Source organism: Nycticebus coucang, chromosome 13 (assembly GCF_027406575.1).
Source record: "Nycticebus coucang isolate mNycCou1 chromosome 13, mNycCou1.pri, whole genome shotgun sequence".
Lineage (NCBI taxonomy): Eukaryota > Metazoa > Chordata > Mammalia > Primates > Lorisidae > Nycticebus > Nycticebus coucang.
Window position 1 is genome coordinate 4,329,727 of NC_069792.1, and position 15,450 is coordinate 4,345,176.

The 15,450-nt window shown below is 36.9% G+C and overlaps 1 protein-coding gene across 4 annotated transcripts in view; it reads right to left on the reverse strand.

Moving 5' to 3' along the window:
* RB1CC1 (RB1 inducible coiled-coil 1) overlaps positions 1–15,450 on the reverse strand; it is a 93,997-nt gene that overhangs the window by 40,284 nt on the left and 38,263 nt on the right. For 3 of the 4 annotated variants that reach the window (XM_053558601.1, XM_053558600.1, XM_053558602.1), the window contains 2 exons: positions 12,038–12,240; positions 9,748–10,174 (listed from right to left, as the gene is read on the reverse strand). In XM_053558601.1, the coding sequence (XP_053414576.1) occupies positions 9,748–10,174; positions 12,038–12,240 (630 nt within the window). Of the gene's footprint in view, positions 1–9,747; positions 10,175–12,037; positions 12,241–15,450 lie in introns of those variants that run through there. The other variant, XM_053558603.1, reaches the window with a different exon arrangement.

Consider the following 15,450-nt stretch of genomic DNA (forward strand, 5'->3'; position numbering starts at 1 on the left):
TACAGTCCACCTAACATGGCTCCCTAAAATCTTGTTATGCTTATTTTTTATCACATTTGTCCACAGGTGATGAATATTAAAGTTTCCATATAAAGTCACTGAAGAAACGTTTCAGGGGTGTATTTCAGGGTGTATAACTTGTGGTCCGCATGTCCATTTTATGAGGACAATTTGCTTATCTGTGATGCTACATATCTTTGAAAGTATGCACAGATTGTTGTTTTGTTAACCAGCTTTCCTTAGTGTTTGTATATTTAACGTGTGGCCCATGACAACTCTTATTATTCCACTGAGTTCAGAGAAAAAAAAAGGTTGGATACCTCTGTTTTGGATGGTAGATATTATATTTGAACCACAGAATCATACTAATAATTATTTACCCTGTTATAATTACTACTTAGTGCCACACTATTACCCTTGGACTCTTTCTTTAACACCTACTACGACTAACGGTTTTGTTACCTTTGAGAAGAAAGTAAAAAATAAACGTTTTTTACACTCCCCATTCTTCACCATCCCACCTTCAAACCTATACCCAGTGCACAAAGCAAGCCATAGCATTCCTTAAGATCAGAAACTGCTCTAAAGAAAAACTAAAGAGCAATAAATTATTGAAGGTGTTTGGTCAGTTTAGAAATAAACTCAGTGTGCACATTTTCAATTATTAACTGTCAGAGACTTCTGGTTCTAAAAGAGTGGTGTAGAGGCAAGATGGCTTCTTTCTCCCAGGTCCCCACTCCAACCAAAAACCCAAATACACACACACACCCCACTGAGATCTTCTCTAGCAACAAAGGGAGGAATTAAGCAAACTAATAAAAAGCCTGAAATGGGAGGACTGTCTTGAATCTAGGAGTTCAAGGTTATAGTGTGCTATGCTAATGCCTGTGGATAGCACTGCACTCCAGTGTGGGCAACATAGTGAGAAACCATCTCTAAATAAAAAATGAAATAAAATGATAGACTGAATCCAACTGTATCAATAATTACACTAACTGTAAATGAACTAAAATGGCAACTAAAGGAGACTGTTGTTTAAGATTTAAAAACCATAAAGAATCACCAACTAGATATTGTCTATAAAACACTCACTTTAAATATGATATAGAGATTAAATGAAAAAGACAGAAAAAATATACCATACAAAAGGAAACTGAATGGGAAGTTTCCTAATCCAAAAAGGTGATAAAGAAGCTGGCTTATCTTTCCCACGAAAAAGCAAAAACAAATATACAGCACTAACTTCTTCATTAGTAAAAACCCAGAGTTCAAGTCTGAGGAGGGGAAAGTTCCCAGAGCCTCAGAGAGGTGGGAAAACTATGAGCAGATAGTGTAAGAACCAGACGTCCACATCCACAATCCTCCTCCCCACGCTGCCAGGCACCAACCGTGCTGCAAACCTCCCCTCATCTCACGGTTCCTACATTGGAAGAAGTAAAACTGAAGTGGTCAACAAACTTCCCCATCTTTCTGGGCTCAATGGCAGGAGACTTACCCTGGCCTTAAACCACCGGTAGCGTTGTGGCTGCCTGAAGGGACAAGTGTCTGGGTGGACAGGTAAACACAGAGAGGGGGGAGGTGGCACCACCATCCTCACCCTGGAAACTGCTTTGTGTCTTGGCCAAACGAGACCCCAAAGTAAGAGCAGCCACGGTCCGTTCCCCAGGTTCCCAGGGCACCAAGTGCCTGGTTATCCCGCACTGTGGGGATGATCCTTTTGGGACCTGGCCCATTCGGGACAGGCAGTGCTCTGACCATTTGCTAACGCCAAGGTAAACGTGGGCTGAGGTTGCAACCCAGAGCCAAAAAGGGAGCAGCAGCCTCGCAGTGGAGAGGCCCCAAGTAAATACATGCAGGAGAAAACAACATGAACTGGATAGAGAAAAGTGGGATAAAGAACTAATCCTTCAATGCAAAAACAGAAGTAACCTCCAAGAAAAAACAGCAAACAAGGACCCATGATCTTCTCAAAAGGACAAAGCAAAACTCCAGTCACTGATCCTAATGAGATGGCAATTGGTGAGCTCTCTGACCAAGAATTCAAAACAGCGGTTTTAAGGAAACTCAGTGATCTCCAAGATAACACAGGAAAGCAATCCAGGAATTTATCAGAAGTTTAACAAGGAAAAATTGAAATAAATCTAACAGAAATCTTGGAACCAGGAAGTATATCGGCTGACCTAAGAAATACTTGCTGGGGTGTCCCACCCGTGGCCTATGGGCAGCATGCAGATAATCTGACAATTACTTTGCTTATCTGTGGTGTCGGATATTGCAAAAACTATGCAGGGTCCTTTTCTTTTACCCATCAGTTTTCTTTAGTGTTTGTGTGCTTAATGTGTGGCCCAAGACAATTCTTTTTAACATGTAGCAGAAAGGAAAAAAGGTTGGGCACCTCTGAGCCTCTGAACAGCAGAATGAACCACACAGTGAAGTGTGAAAAACCATAAAGTGGCTATTTGAAATACACAGATGAGGTGGCACCTGTAGCTCAGTAAGTAGGGCACCTGCCACATACACCGAGTCTGGTGGGTTCAACCTAGGCCAGCTAAAACAACAATGACAACTGCAACAAAAAAATAGACAGGCGTTGTTGTGGGCGCCTGTAGTCCCAGCTACTTGGGAGGCTGAGGCAAAGAATCGCTTAAGTCCAAGATTTTGAGGTTGCTGTGAGCTGTCATGTCACTGCACTCTACTGAGGGTGACATAGTTAAGACTCTGTCTCGAACAAACTTAATACACAGACGAGAACAAAGACCACTTACAAGACATAGAAAATTACCACATTAAGATCAAAACTAAGAAATACTGGTATTCATGAGGGAGCAAAACCAAAGTAAGGGATGAAAGCTTACCCAACAAAGTAACAGAATACTTTTGTAACAGAACATGAGAAAGATATAAATATCCAGGTATAGGAAAATCTTAGAACATCAAACAGATTTAACCCAAAAGGCTATCCCAAGGCATTTAATAACCAAATTCTTAAAGGTCAAGGGACAAAGAGAACATCCCAAAAGCAGAGTGAAAATATTTAAAATATAAATAAACTTCAATTAGTCTGGCAACAGACTTCATCAACCAAAATCCTATGGATCAGAAAGGAGTGAAACAACATTTTCCAAGTGTTCAAAGGAAAACAAACAAACTAACAAACCATCCCCCACCTTTACAATCCAGGAATATTGTGTCCAACAAAACCGTGATTCAGTATGGAGGCAAGATGAAGTCTTTCACAGACAAATAGAAGTAGAGGGTCACTGCCAGACCCAGCTTCCCAGCAATGCTCAAGGGAGTTCTTCAATCTTAAAGTAAAAAACACTAATGTGCGCACAAAAACTTTTCAAAGTATAAAATCCACTAGTAAAATTAAGTACATGGACTAACACAGAATATACATTACTGTACTTGTGATGAGTGATCCACCTATAATTCTAGTATAAAGCCCCAAAGGCAAATCTATCAAAAACAATAATAGCTTCCTCAACCTTTTACAAGATAGTTAATTCGCAAATATGTAAACTGAGACAACTAAGAGTCAAAATGTGGGAAGAAGTCAAGTGTAGGATTTTTGTTTTGACTTTGTTTCTATTCTTTTGTGTTCTAAGGTAAGTTATCGCTTTGAAATAACTTGTTATATCCATAAAATGTTTTTTGTAAGCCTCATAGTAACCACAGCACAAAAACCTATAACAGATTTACCAAAAATAAAAAACAGCAAAAAACAAATTACCACCAGTGATATTCACCTACAAAAGACAGTACGAATGAAAGAGAGGAGTCTCAAAACAACCTGAAAATAAACAACAAAATGCAGTTATAAGTCCACTGTTACCAATAACACGAATGTGAATAGTCTCAAATCTCCAATTAAAAGGTATAGAGAGGCTGAACAAATAAAGAAACAAGACCCAACTACATGCTGCTTCACCTATAAAGACACACATAGATTGATAGTAAATGGGTGTAAAAAGATATTCTCTACACTGGAAACCAAGAAGAGCAGGAGGATCTAGATTCAGATAAAATAAACCATAAATCAAAGACCATATAAAAAGATAAGAAAGGTCATTATATGATGCTAAAAGGGTCAACTGAGCAAGAGGGTAGGACAATTATAAATATCAACGTACCTAACTCAAAAAAAATTTTTTTTATTAAATCATAGCTGTGTACGTTGATATATTCATGGGGCATCATTCACTAGCTTCACAGACCGTTTACCAAGTTTCACATATACCCTTGTAAGATGCACCGCTGGTGTAATCCCACCAATCCCCTTCCCTCTACCCTCCTCCCCTCCCTAACTCAAATTTATAAGCAAACATTAAGGGACCTAACAGGAAAGACAGACTGAAATACAATAATGAGGGGACTGTAACACCGCACTTTCAGTAACACAGAGATCAGACAGAAAACAAAATAAGTTAAACTACACTTTAGATATAATAGGCATAACTGACATTTACAGAACATTTCACATCCAACTGCTACAGCCTACATTCTTTTCATGAGAACCACAAATCAGTTTGCCTTTTGGAGTATAATCTGAAATAGAATACCCAAAAGTCATTCTAGCAAGAACATGCTTAAATCTAAGAAAATATATGATTCTACAAAACTGCAGCAACAATCCTAAAGTTTTTCTGATATGTCAAAATTCGGGAAAGAACTAAATAATCAAGAAAACAAGCATCTGTTAGTACACATAAATAATAAAATCTGGCACTGGAAAAGGAAGAACATTCCAACCCCAAACCCAGTAGAAGAAAAGAAATAACCAAAATTAGAGCAGAATTAAATGAAATTGAAAACAAAAGAATAATACAACAGATCAATAAATCAAAAAGCTGGTTTTTTGAAAAGGTCAATAAAATAGATAAACCTTTGGCCAACCTAATCAGGAAAAAAAGAGTAAAATCTCTAATATCATCAATCAGAAACAACAAAGACGAAATAACCACAGACTCATCAGAAATCCAAAAAATTCTTAATGAATATTACAAGAAACTTTATTCTCACAAATATGAAAATCTGAAGGAAATAGACCGATACTTGGAAGCACGCCACCTTCCAAGACTTAACCAGAATCAAGTGGAAATGTTGAATAGACCCATATCAAGTTCAGAAATAGCATCAACTATACAAAACCTCCCTAAAAAGAAAAGCCCGGGACCAGATGGTTTCACATCAGAATTCTACCAAACCTTTAAAGAGGAATTAGTACCTATATTACTCAACCTGTTCCAAAATGTAGAAAAAGAAGGAAGACTACCCAACACGTTCTATGAAGCAAACATCACCCTGATCCCCAAACCAGGAAAAGACCCAACAAGAAAAGAAAATTATAGACCAATATCACTAATGAATATAGATGCAAAAATATTCAACAAGATCCTAATAAACAGAATCCAGCAACACATCAAACAAATTATACATCATGACCAAGTTGGTTTTATCCCAGGGTCTCAAGGCTGGTTCAATATACGTAAATCTATAAATGTAATCCAGCACATAAACAAATTAAAAAACAAAGACCATATGATTCTCTCAATTGATGCAGAAAAAGCTTTTGATAATATCCAGCATCCCTTCATGATCAGAACACTCAAGAAAATTGGTCTAGAAGGGACTTTTCTTAAACTGATAGAGGCTATCTACAGCAAACCCACAGCCAATATCATATTGAATGGAGTTAAATTGGAATCATTTCCACTCACATCAGGAACCAGACAAGGCTGCCCATTGTCTCCATTGCTTTTCAACATTGTAATGGAAGTTTTAGCCACCGCAATTAGGGAAGAAAAGGCGATCAAGGGTATCCATATAGGGTCAGAAGAGATCAAACTCTCGCTCTTCGCAGATGATATGATTGTGTATCTGGAAAACACTAGGGACTCTACTACAAAACTCCTAGAAGTGATCAAGGAATACAGCAGCGTCTCAGGTTACAAAATCAACATTCATAAATCGGTAGCCTTTATATACACCAACAACAGTCAAATTGAAAAAGCAGTTAAGGACTCTATCCCATTCACAGTAGTGCCAAAGAAGATGAAATATTTGGGAATTTACCTAACAAAAGACGTGAAAGATCTCTATAAAGAGAACTATGAAACTCTAAGAAAAGAAATAGCTGAAAATGTTAACAAATGGAAAAACATACCATGCTCATGGCTAGGAAGAATCAACATTATCAAAATGTCCATACTACCCAAAGCAATATATAATTTCAACGCACTCCCTATTAAAGCTCCACTGTCATATTTTAAAGATCTTGAAAAAACATTACTTCGTTTTATATGGAATCAGAAAAAACCTCGAATAGCCAAGACATTAACTCAGAAATAAAAACAAAACAGGAGGAATCACACTACCAGACCTCAGACTTTACTACAAATCAATAGTGATCAAAACAGCATGGTATTGGCACAAAAACAGAGAAGTAGATATCTGGAATAGAATAGAGAACCAAGAGATGAATCCAGCTACTTACCGCTATTTGATTTTTGACAAGCCAATTAAAAACATTCAGTGGGGAAAAGATTCCCTATTTAACAAATGGTGCTGGGTGAACTGGCTGGCAACCTGCAGAAGACTGAAATTGGACCCACACCTTTCACCATTAACTAAGATAGACTCTCATTGGATTAAAGATTTAAACTTAAGACATGAAACTATAAAAATACTAGAGGAGAATGCAGGGAAAACCCTTGAAGAAATTGGTCTGGGTGAGTATTTCATGAGGAGAACCCCCCGGGCAATTGAAGCAGCTTCAAAAATACACTACTGGGACTTGATCAAACTAAAAAGCTTCTGCACAGCTAAGAACACAGTAAGCAGAGCAAGCAGACAGCCCTCAGAATGGGAGAAGATATTTGCAGGGTATATCTCTGACAAAGGTTTAATAACCAGAATCCACAGAGAACTCAAACGCATCAGCAAGAAAAAAACAAGGGATCCCATCGCAGGCTGGGCAAGGGATTTGAAGAGAAACTTCTCTGAAGAAGACAGGCGCACGGCCTTCAGACATATGAAAAAATGCTCATCATCTTTAATCATCAGAGAAATGCAAATCAAAACTACTTTGAGATATCATCTAACTCCAATGAGACTAGCCTATATCACAAAATCTCAAGACCAGAGATGTTGGCGTGGATGCGGAGAAAAGGGAACACTTCTGCACTGCTGGTGGGAATGCAAATTAATACATTCCTTTTGGAAAGATATATGGAGAACACTCAGAGATCTAAAAATAGATCTGCCATTCAATCCTGTAATTCCTCTGTTGGGCATATACTCAGAAGACCAAAAATCACAACATAACAAAGATATTTGTACCAGAATGTTTATTGCAGCCCAATTCATAATAGCTAAGTCATGGAAAAAGCCCAAGTGCCCATCGATCCACGAATGGATTAATAAATTGTGGTATATGTATACCATGGAATACTATGCAGCCTTAAAGAAAGATGGAGACTTCACCTCTTTCATGTTTACATGGATGGAGCTGGAACATATCCTTCTTAGTAAAGTATCCCAAGAATGGAAGAAAAAATACCCAATGTACACAGCCCTACTATGAAACTAATTTGGGACTCTCACATGAAAGCTATAACCCAGCTACAACTTAACAATAGGGGGAAGTGGGAAAGGGGGGGGTGGGTAGAGGGAGGGGAATCGGTGGGATCACACCTGTGGTGCATATTACAGGGGTATTTGCGAAACTTGGTAAATGTAGAATGTAAATGTTTTGGCACAGTAACTGAGATAACGCCGGAAAGGCTATGTTAACCACTGTGATAAAAATGTGTCAAATGGTTTATGAAGTGAGTGTATGATGCCCCATAATCATATCATTGTATACAGTTATGATTTAATAAAAAAAAATAAAATAAAATAAAATCTGGCATTCAAAATTGTTAAGTGACTTACAATAGATGACAGAGGTAAGAAATAAATCTGATTCCAAAGCCTAAATTCCAAAAATATGTATGTCTTGACAAATTTCATGAGAAACATATTTTAATTTGGCAGTTAAAAATACATTTACAAATATTACTGTGGTTAGAATTAGACTGCAAAAATGATGCTTTAAACAGAATTATCTTTCATAGAACATAATCAAGCCTTGGCACATTTTTCTTATTAATGCTTCATTAGCAAACAGCATTACTAGTATCAGATATCAAGTAGGTTAGTTGTTTTGAACAACTATCAATAAATCTAAGAGAAAAAGGCAGTATTTCTAATAAGAGCGAACCCCCACATTCAGGTTATTCAAAAATAGCAAGAAGAAGAAAATATTAATCCTAAAGAGAATTCATGGCAAAGTGTCAACATATTTATAAAATAAAGGCAAAAATATAAAAGCAAATTTTTCCAAAATGGGCTTTCACTGCTTTACAGAAATTAACATTTTTTTTTTTAATTTAATGGGCACATGCAACTACTGAGTGCTACATTATAGGCACTATTTTAAGTCGTGCTAACTAATTTTGTAATAAACGAGTATAACCAAATGAAGTTTACATTTGGCTTTCACGACACAATGGCCGTGGAAGATATCACAAAGACTTCAGATGCTGCTGTTATGTTCTATCAAAGTAACCACTACCCTCTGAAAAGGAAAAAACTGCAACCTCTTAGTAAGAACACTATAACCAACTTCTGTTTTTCAAAGGTACAAATACTTGTGTATTTTCATTATTAAGATGGAAGAGAATCATTGTTCCTCTTGTCACAAAATGAATAAGACCTGCAACTGCCACATTTCACAATGAATATAAAATACTATGCCAGTTTCAGGGTCTACAACCCTGTTCTGACTTCTGGCACAGCTTAATTGTAAAAAAACGGACTTCAATTTATTCTGGCCACAATCATATTGATTATATACAATCATAAATAGAATTTTTAGGCTACTAAAATTTAAGCAGGCACACCAGCTTTCATTCATTTTTGTCAGTAATCTTGACACAATACATTATGTACTTCCCTGCTCTGTCCAACAAGTCTTTTTTTTTTTTTTTTTTTTTTTGTAGAGACAAAGTCTCACTTTATGGCCCTCGGTAGAGTGCCGTGGCGTCACACGGCTCACAGCAACCTCCAACTCCTGGGCTTAAGCGATTCTCTTGCCTCAGCCTCCGGAGTAGCTGGGACTACAGGCGCCCGCCACAACGCCCGGCTATTTTTTGTGTCCAGCAAGTCTTAACCGCATAAAACGCCTACCCTAAAGGATGTCATCAAGAAAGTGGAGAGTGAGAGAATTCAGAAATCAAACTTTTTTAAGGTTTTCACTGTAGTACACTGTACAATTTAAACAAGAAAAGTACTGAATTGACTTCGAAGCACCCTAAACAATGTGCTTTCTGTAAACAGTCAAAGACCAATGTTTTTCCAACTGACTGCCCTTTAGACAACAGCAGTTTTGAAGACATTATTTAATATTTCTGTATCACCGAAATATGTGCCCTATCAGCTTCCCTCCTGGCTTTAAAGACTCTGCATCAGTTTATCTAATAGATATGAAGAAGTATTCATTCCTCAGGTTTGAAAGTTCTTCAAGTTTGTGCAGAGGAGATCTTAATACAAAAAATAAAAGCTTACTATGATTATTAAACACAACTAAACACACCGTGTCTGTTTTTAAATTTTAAAGATTTCAAGTAAGTGCAGTATTTAAAATCTCTAAGTAATATAAAGAAGTTAAAATGACATGTGAAATATCAAATTAGCATAACCTACCCTGCTCATAGAATCAAAGCACTTCCTGACCAAAGATTCCACATCATTAGGTCTGTCTTGAACATTTATCCAGTCTAACAAAGAAACATTAAAAAAAGGTAGATCACTGTCTTTAGCATCTACCGAGGTTTCATCCTGCTGAACAGTACTTTGACAAGATTCCCTAACTTCTTTGCCACTTTCAGCATCTGTGGTATCTTGGGCTACATGTTCCACTGACTTGTGAAATGAGGTTAACAAGGATTGGTTAGTTGTTCTAGGCATATCAGGAGAGAGCACCAGTTCAGTGGATCTTTTCATCTCAGCTTTTTCTGAGCCTTCGTGTTCAGGTAATGAATCCAGTCTTTCCAAACATTCCCTGTAACTATGTCTGGTTAGGCACTCCAACAGTGGAATCTTGGCCATTACTGAAACCGCAGTTCCTAAACTTAAAAGACAAAACATCTGTCAGTAACGAGATTGCTCAAGTTAGGGATTAGCAAGTTTGAACAAAATCACATTTAATTATCATACACAAACCTCATCACCACTGTACTGTATTGTACATACAAAAACTAGACTATGAGCTAGTAGCTCACTAAAAGAAGTCACTTCTAACATATTAAAATTATCAGTCTAAATCGCTAAATTATACTAACAAGTGGCTTTTATCAAATCTTAAAGTATAAGAAACTCTAATTTACAGGCTGCGCGCAGTGGCTTACGCTCGTAATTCCAGCACTTGGAAGGCCAAGGCGGATAGATTGCCTGACCTCACAGTCGTGGGAGGCTGAGGCAAGAGAATCACTTAAGCCCAGGAGTTTGAGGTTGCCATGAGCTATGATGCTAAGGCACTCTACCAATGGTGACAAAATGAGACTCTGCCTCAATAAAAATAAAAAATAAATTCTAATGTACAAAAAGGATTCATAACAAGACCTTGCGGCCTTAAGTTAATCAAATATATCTGACATACTGAAAGAAAAAAATAAAAATAACCTCAACGAAGATAACTTGTATTCATCACAACAAGAAAATTGACAGATTCACATTATGAAATCTTGATGATTTAACTTCTATAAAACCAAACATAAATCAAGGCTAGATCCCACATTAAACTGCCATAACTAATAGAACTCCCCCCAAAATAAGTTACTTGACAAAGTTATCACATAAACTTTAAAAAGATCTTTCTAGTCTTAATCATTTTCTTTCCTCCAAAGATTTCTTCTTGGGGCGGCGCCTGTGGCTCAGTGAGTAGGGCGCCGACCCCATATGCCGAGGGTGGCGGGTTCAAACCCGGCCCCAGCCAAACTGCAACAAAAAAATAGCCGGGCATTGTGGCGGGCACCTGTAGTCCCAGCTGCTCGGGAGGCTGAGGCAAGAGAATCGCGTAAGCCCAAGCGTTAGAGGTTGCTGTGAGTTGTGTGACGCCACGGCACTCTACCCGAGGGCGGTAAAGTGAGACTCTGTCTCTACCAAAAAAAAAAAGATTTCTTCTATTTTCACTTTAAGGCTAAAATCTATCTAATATTCATAACAAAAAATAAGAGAAGCCTGAATTAAAGAGGCTACCTGAATAAAGTAAAAAAAAATGAAAGGAAAATAAAGAGAAAAATAAAAAAACCTTGCTACTTGCTTCTAAATTCTAATAATTAAAAAAAACTCACAAACCCCTCCCCCAAAATTAAAAGCATATGCACACACATACACAATAAAGGTTCTATTCCTACTGAATTATCATTACATTTTTACATTATATATAGCCCTTTTTAAAAAGGACCAGGACGTATTTATGACATGTACTCCAAAGCAAAGACTTAGAATGCCATCTCAAATGAGAATTAGAACACAATAGCTTTTTTCTAACTAATTAAACAAGTATCAGGATGGGAATATTTACAAGGGATCTTAAAATTTTCCTTGATTGTCCAATGTTTGAAAACTTTTTCAAATGTTATATTATTTTTATATTTTACCATTTCTATATTGGACAAGATATAATAAGCAAAGTTTGAGGTTGATAAATGACTTCAATAGTTATTTTGAGCCTTTTTCATAAATAAAACCCAAGGAAAAAAAGTGGGAGACTCGCAAAATACCTGGTAAATAAAACTGACTGTAATTTTAAAATTATACAATCTATAAAAACCACATCTATAAAGCATAATTACAAAGGCTCAAAAAATAGATTTCTGTTATAATAATATATATGGCCTATGAAAAACAAACTTACAGTGACTAGAACTATGATAAATGTAAAAGGCATTATAAATAATCAACTTATTATCCATTTTAATAGCAAACATACTGAGTAAGTTTTAACTTGATGTCTTCTATGGATTGTAGATAATTTGAATAAATACTTTCAAACTTGAAAAGTAGCTTTTGGTATGAATTTGAACAGTCTTCCAGATTGGCCATTATTGCAGCCCAGCCTTGGTGTTGAAGATGTTCATCATGGACAAGACCTTCACAAAAAGAACAAAGTTTCTTGGCAACTTCATACATTTCCTATATTAAAAAAGAATGAAAGAAAAGTAAATAAAATGCAGCAATGGTCTGTGTGCACATGTTTGCATGTATATAAACATGTGTGTATGAATACATGCCTTCTAAACACATTTTTTTAAAAAGTGTTTCTAAAAGACTTTCAATTTACCTCATTATTCCTGCCTGTAACAAAGAACCTAAAGATATCACAGGTTATGAATTCTCAGGTGTTTCTGAGCAAGTATCCTAAGAGAATTCCTTAAGAAGGTACCCCCAGGAAACAGAGCTAATTATTGACAGGTGCCATCTTGAATGTCAGTCCCTGTCTTCTGTAACTGCAGTCCCCAAGTGCCAGGTGTGGATCTGTTAGAAACCTGCCCCCAGCTTCACTACCCCTTTCTCCCCTTAAAAAAAAAAAAAAAAAAAAAAAAAACAAGAACTGTTTTCAAGGAAATGTAGTAATTAGGCCACACAGTAGGAGGTAGAAGGGGGCTCAAGCCAAGAGGCTGCATCTGTGTTTAGAGCCACCCCATCAGTCACATCACGGCCTGAGCGCTGCCTCCCCCTACTTTTCTGTTGTGCCTTCTTTGAAACTGGTTCCTGTTGCCAAAAAGTCTGGTGGCTGCTGGGCAAGTTTTCTCAAGGGTGACAAATTTTGCAGAAGACAAAAATTAAAGCCTAAAGTACATTATCTACTTCTAGATTAGTAAAACTATAAAACATTTTAAGACCTAAAGAGATTCTAGAAAATATTTTATGCAAATTGTGAAAATGCCTTCGTAATAACAGATGTTTGACCTTCAGTTTCAAAGAATAAAGTATGAAAATACTGAGTATACACTACTAGAAGGCAATGTGGGAGATAGGAGTAAGAAAGGTTCTGTCACAAAAGGTTTTAGTCGGCTAGGAAATCAGAAAGAACATTTTCTCTGTTACCTCTTATAAGACATACATAAAAGTTATAAAAGATACTTGTAGGGAGAAGGAAAGAAAAAGTCAAAGCTTTGTAACAGTGAAAGCATTTCATTTAAGTATTAAGGAGTGAAGAGAATACCGACAAAGGAAACTAGGGAGAGAAGCCCGTCACCAGGTCAGCACACAATCAAGTGGCAATGGGAAGAAAATGTAAACTACTACAGTTTAGTGTTCCAGAAGAAAAAGGAAGAGAAGAGACAAGGGCAAGTGATGAAAACATCCAGAAATTACTAAGGTAAGAAAAGAATTAGACTTTACTTAAAAAAAAAAAAAAAAAAAAGAAAAGAAAAACCTCTTGAAGAATCATTTAACATGATCAAATCTATGCTTACAAAGTGGTAATATGGGTAAGCTGGAGTGGGGCGTAGATGCCTAAAAGAATGAATTTAAAATGTTTATTTTCAAGTTCTCACAAGCTAGTTGTAAAAAGACTATTGTTAGTAAATAAGGTGAAAGTTATCTAGAATAAGAAATAAGATTTTTTTCTTTGGGCTAGGGATATCAATAAGATACAATAAGATGCTTATGTATTCTGGCATTAAAAAAGTAATCACGCTGACTCCAAAAAAACAGAGTGAATAAAAATCTGGAATTATGAAGTACAAGAAAAAAAAGTTTTCAGATTTTTAAAAATGGAAGGCAGGTGACACGCCTGAAAAGACCAATGAGGAAAAAAACACTGTTGTGGGGCGGCGCCTGTGGCTCAGTGAGTAGGGCGCCGGCCCCATATACCGAGAGTGGCGGGTTCAAACCCAGCCCCGGCCAAACTGCAACAACAAAAAAAAAAATAGCTGGGTGTTGTGGTAGGCGCCTGTAGTCCCAGCTACTCGGGAGGCTGAGGCAAGAGAATCATGTAAGCCCAAGAGCTGGAGGTTGCTGTGAGCCGTGTGACGCCACGGCACTCTACGGAGGGTGGTACAATGAGACTCTTGTCTCTACAAAAAAAAAAAAAAAAACACTGTTGTGTACATTAAATCAAGAGTTTCTTGCAGTACATACAGAAAATAAAGAGAAGATTTATAAACGCACAAAAGATAGAGAACATAAAAAAATAGAATCAGTCTGATAAATATTTAAATTTCTGGAATTGTGAAAAACAGTAACAAACATTAAATAACTAAAAAATATGTTGGTTGTGAATTTAAACAATAGAAAGAAAGGCATAATGTCCACAATGCATACAGCAGCAATTTTCAGCCAGTGTGCTATGAGAGGATCATAGGTGTGCTGTGAAAAATTTAAAAAATCATTAATTATTTTAGAAAAAAGTTGAAAGCACAGTAAGAACTTTTCTTTTTTTTTTTTTTGAGACAGAGTCTCACTTTGTCGCCCTTGGTAGAGTGCTGTGCCATCACAGCTCACAGCAACCTCCAGCCCTCCTGAGTTGCTGGGACTACAAGCGCCCAGTTATTTTTTTGTTGCAGTTGCCACTGCTGTTTTAGCTGGCCAGGGCTGAGTTCGAACCCATCGCCCTCGGAATATGGGGTTGGCGCCCTACCCAATGAGCCACAGGCAGCACCCAAGAACATTTTTTACTTTTTCTTTAATCAACGTAATTTCGGGAGTTTAACTATGGGTTCAAGTGCACCATGAGACAAAAACAGTTGAAAAATATTGGCACAGAGATTCCTATTCATAAAAACACAACCCAATAGGAAGATGGACAAAGAATATGAACAAGAGAATACGTTATTCTATGAATAACATAGAAATACAAAGAATAAATGAAAAATGTTCAACTTCAGTAATAATTAAGAAAACAAACTAAGAATAAGGTACCAAAACTCTCATCTATCACAATGGGAAAACTAATGACAGAGAAATGCCATTTTGGGGGTGAGGAAATGAAAACTTTCTTGACTGAAAAGAAATTTGAGAACAATTATCAAAATAAAATATGTAATTTGACATAGAAATTTTGCTTCTAATTATTTATCGTAAACACTGGCACAAATATACATGAATATAAATATTCAAGTATGCTGACTGTAGTACTGTTTAAGAGCAAAAGGAAGATAAATCTGACATTTCAAAAATGAAGTATCTTGTAACAATGAAAATGGAATTCACAGTATGCTTCCGTTTATTTGGAGAGACTTAGCAGAATTAGAAAATACGAAACACAGGCAGCGCCTTTGGCTCAGTGGGTAGGGCGCTGGCCCCATATACGGAGGGCGGCGGTTCAAACCCTGCCCCAGCCAAACTGTAACAAAAAAATAGCCGGGCGTTGTGGTGGGTGCCTGTAGTCCAAGTTAC